The sequence below is a fragment of the Myotis davidii genome, unplaced genomic scaffold (genome assembly GCF_000327345.1).
Source record: "Myotis davidii unplaced genomic scaffold, ASM32734v1 scaffold88, whole genome shotgun sequence".
Classification (NCBI taxonomy): Eukaryota; Metazoa; Chordata; class Mammalia; order Chiroptera; family Vespertilionidae; genus Myotis; species Myotis davidii.
Window position 1 is genome coordinate 4,847,764 of NW_006300377.1, and position 4,276 is coordinate 4,852,039.

A 4,276-nucleotide genomic window follows, 5' to 3' on the forward strand; every position below is an offset into this window, starting at 1 on the left:
CAGCAGCGCTTGATGCCTGAACGGTATGTGGAATGAAGTGGGCGGGCATCGGGAGGCCACTATGGCACGGGGCAAGCACTATGGGCAGTCTATCTGAAGTGTACCTGGCGTATAAGACGACCCCCCACTTGGAGGCATATTTTTCAGGGCCAAAAAATCGTCTTATACGCCGGCAAATACGGTAATCCCATTTAAAGAGTCAATGTTTCCTAACGTTTTCTCTCCCCTCCCCAGCCCTTTCTCTCACAACATATTCTCTCCCTTAGGGATATTATTCCACCACCAATTCCACATTCTGTCCCCTCCTCTCTGACCCACAGGAAGTGTCCCTCTTACCTGGGTCTTGGGGGACTGCGTTTTGACATGGAGATCAGGAAACAGGCTTTTAGTCGCTCAGAAGTTACCTTTTGTCTTCTTGGTTATCCACAGGAGAAAGGCAGGCGGGGCAGAGGGAAGTGGCCGCTGCCCACTGCCTTCACTCGCTGCCTCCAGATTGACGCCCCATGCAACAAGGCAGTGGGACTCTAAGTGTTTCTCCCCGAAAGGCTCCAGGAAATAAAGCAGTCGGTTGAAAAGATAGGACAGTTTCGCCAACCCGGTACCATTGAAGGGGCTTGGCTTGCTGCTCAGGCACTGAAAGATCATCATATTCAAACACTCCCTGACTGCCTCATTCCCTCCATTCCCAACCCTCCTCTTTTGTCCGATCTTTGTCCACATCGAATCTTTGGATCATTCCTGTCTGGGTATTTTAACCCCACTCCCTTGGACAGTCCATCGTTCTCCATTTTATTACCATAACGGAGTCCTTGCCCTATTCTCTTCTTGGTTCTAGAAAGTCTAGTAGCATCGGCATCATTGTTAGCCAGTGTGGATGGGATTTACTTCTGCTCCAGCTTCGTCCGACTCTGAGGGAAGGCGGCCTCAGCTCCAGCCTAGGTGCAGAAGTAGGGGTGGGTGAGGGACAGTAGTGGGCACCCTGATTAGTATCACATCTGTAAGAACTCCTGAACTGTCAAGGGACGAGCGGGGCTTGTAAGTATTCATTCTTTCAAAGACCACACGGGCTACTCTTGCCTAAGTAATGTATGTTTCTCCCATAAACATCGTGCTGCCCTGCTCCTTATAAAACAGTGATCTTGGCCATGCCCGGCTGTCATCTTGAGATTTCTTTTCTTCATACTCCTGAGTCAGCTCTATCATTGTTTATATCTCACATCTTGCCCTTCGTTGGTTTTCATGCTCTTTTTGATGGAGTATATGGCCTTAAGGAAATTCCTCAGAAAAGGTTCATGAGAGATCAATGTTATAAGTCTTTAAATATCTGAAAATATCATTATGTTTACCCTCACACATGCTAGGTATTTTGACTGGGTAAAATTATATGTTAAAATCATTTCCTTCAGAAGTTTAAAGGTGTTGTTCTGTTATCTTTGGACATCCATTGTTGCTGATGGGAAGTCTGATGATGAGCTGATTCTCATTCCTTCACAGGGATGTTTTCTCTCTCTCTCTCTCTCTCTCTCTCTCTCTCTCTCTCTCTCTCTTTCTCTTTCTCTCTCTCTCTCTCCTTATAGGAATTTCTCTGTCTTTGGTCTTCTGAAATTCCATGACAGTGAACCTTAGAATCCCTTTGGCTCCCTTTCATTCTGGAGACTTGTGTGTCTCGTCAGCTCTGGGGAATTTCCATCTGTGATAATCCCATCCCCTCCACTTGCTCTGTTCTCTCTTTCTGGGACTCTGGCCCATTAGATGATGGACCTCCTGGATTGGTCCTCTGTGCTTTCAGCCTTTTCTAATCATTTTTAGTTTTTGTCTTTTTGGTCTATAGTCTCAGAAATTCCCTTTCATTTTAATCTCCAACGCTTCCATTGAATGCTTATTTTGGTTATCATATCTTTTAAAATGAAAGACCTCTTTCTTGTTCTCTTTTTCTTTTTTTTTTCAAAGCACTCTGTTCTCATGTAACAAATATTGTATGTCATCTTGATTTTCTCAAGATACACTAGCCAGAGCTTAAAGATTATATATCTTCAATTTCCTGAGTTAGCTCTGTCTCCTCAGGGAGACATTTTCCCCTGTTTTCAATCTTATATTTATGTGTTTCGTGCTGCTGTTTTTCTTCATATGTATAGTGCTCCTTGCTTGTCCATATTTTAAAGTAAAAGCTAGGTTGATTTTTTTTCAGGCAGCAGATATGAGCTACCTTTGTTGTTAATACATATAGATACCTTCGCCCACCGGGTCTCCCCTATGAACAGGAAGTTGAGCTGCATATGCTGCAGAGATGAGCAGGCAGAGGGGCAGCCTGTAGGCTGTGAGAGCCCTTCAGTCCTAGAATTGAAAGAGCTTTACGCTGGGGTGCCAACGCACACCGCAGCAGCCTTAATTCTCTCAAGGGAGTTTTGGGGGGAGTTTTGGTTTTCTGTTTCTGTTTGTTCTTGTTTGTTCCTCAAATGGGAGAGAAAACCCTCTCTATTTAGCCTGAATGCCTCTGGACTGTACTCGTGGGAAGGGACAGAGAACCCGTCTCACCCCATAGCTCCCTCCCATGTGCGCATTTTGGTCTACAGAATCTTGGCACCATTTAATCCAGCAGAACACTTCTAGCTGCACTTTGTCTTTCGAAATTCTTTTTGAACTCTCCTCTGCTGGTGATCCTCATAATTTTTTTGTTGCTAGGAAGATTTTCCACCCTAGCCGGTTTGACTCACTGGATAGAGCATGGGCCTTTGGACTGAAGGGTCCCGGGTTTGATTCTGGTCAAGGGCATGTACCTTGGTTGCAGGCTCAATCCTCAGCCTCAGTTGAGGCACATTCAGGAGGCAACCAATAAATGTGTCTCTCTCACATTGATGTTTCTCTCTGTGTGTTTCTCCCCATCCCTTTCACTCTCTCTAAAAAAATAAAATAAAATCAGTGGAAAAGTATCCTCTGTTGAGGATTAACAACAACAACAAATACGATTTTTCTTTTGTTAGTATTCATTATAATCTTATTAGGGTGTCAGGGGAGAAGAAAGGTAAATATGTTCTCAGGACACTACTTGAATCAGACATGTTCATGACCTTCTTCCCTTTGCTAGCTCTTTCCTGTGGGCTTCCGGAGGCTCCCAAGAATGGAATGGTGTTTGGCAAAGAGTACACCGTGGGGACCAAGGCTGTGTACAGCTGCAGTGAAGGCTACCACCTGCAAGCAGGTGCCGAGGCCACCGCAGAGTGTCTGGAGACAGGCCTGTGGAGCAACCACAACGTCCCTCCCCAGTGTGTCCGTGAGTCCTTGGGCAGGGGAGGCAGGTGTAAGGAGGGCTGGGTAAGGGGCTGAAAAGATTCCTGCAAGGAGTGAGCTAAAGACCCAGTGATGGGAAGAAGCATGAACATGGAGGTTGGGGATTCAGGGAGCAGAGACAGGTGAATAGTGTCATCTACCAACTTTTTGAAAACAATTTCAAGTCATTGATAACCATTGCACCCTGAGTTGCTCCCATAAAGCACCATAGAATTTAGGAGTGACCTGCTCGACTTCCTTGTAGGTGGAAAAACTGTAAGACCGTTTGCACGAATGTACTTTGATCACAAAACTCTAAAATGGCAGAGGTCAGAGTCATAAAGTCACAACTAAATGGGCCGTGTGTCTTTCTTTTGTTTCTTTGGCCTACAGTATGATTTATAAAAATTACTCATTGCCCTCCAACCCTTTAAAATCAGGAAATTTTATGTAAAAATTCATATTTGTAGCTTTTCTTTAAAAATGAAGATCTGACCAAATAGAACTTGCAGCCTCACATCCGACGGTCAGCATTGACCAGATACCACCTCCCTCCTTTGGTGGGGGTGCAGGTCTGCTGGTCCACATTCGCCACATTCCCACCCAGCCCAGTTCATGCATTACCAGACCTGCCTGGGGACTGGAGACTCGTGTATTCATTATTGTCTGCCAGTCCCCAGCTATGGACTCGTGCCAGTGTGTCTTACACAATTAATGAATGAATCCTCCTTGCCACTCCTTGTCTACCCAGCTGTGACTTGTCCCGATGTCGGTGGCATCGGGGTGGAACACGGCCGATGGAGGCTCATCTTTGAGACACAGTACCAGTTCCAGGCCCAGCTGATGCTCATCTGCGACCCTGGCTACTACTACACTGGGCAGAGGGTCATCCGCTGTCAGGCCAATGGCAAATGGAGCCTCGGGAACTCCATGCCCACCTGCCAAAGTAAGCCCAGGACAGGAGGGTGGGCAAGTTTGCCTCAGTGCCTCCTACCTGAACTGTCTCATG

General features: G+C 46.1%; 1 protein-coding gene across 1 annotated transcript in view; it reads left to right on the forward strand.

The window, feature by feature from the left end:
- Positions 1 to 4,276, forward strand: part of CSMD2 (CUB and Sushi multiple domains 2) — a 495,158-nt gene that overhangs the window by 444,531 nt on the left and 46,351 nt on the right. Inside the window, exons 51-52 of the mRNA XM_015572780.1 lie at positions 3,086 to 3,271; positions 4,019 to 4,213. Of these exons, the coding sequence (XP_015428266.1) occupies positions 3,086 to 3,271; positions 4,019 to 4,213 (381 nt within the window). The remainder of the gene's footprint in view (positions 1 to 3,085; positions 3,272 to 4,018; positions 4,214 to 4,276) is intronic.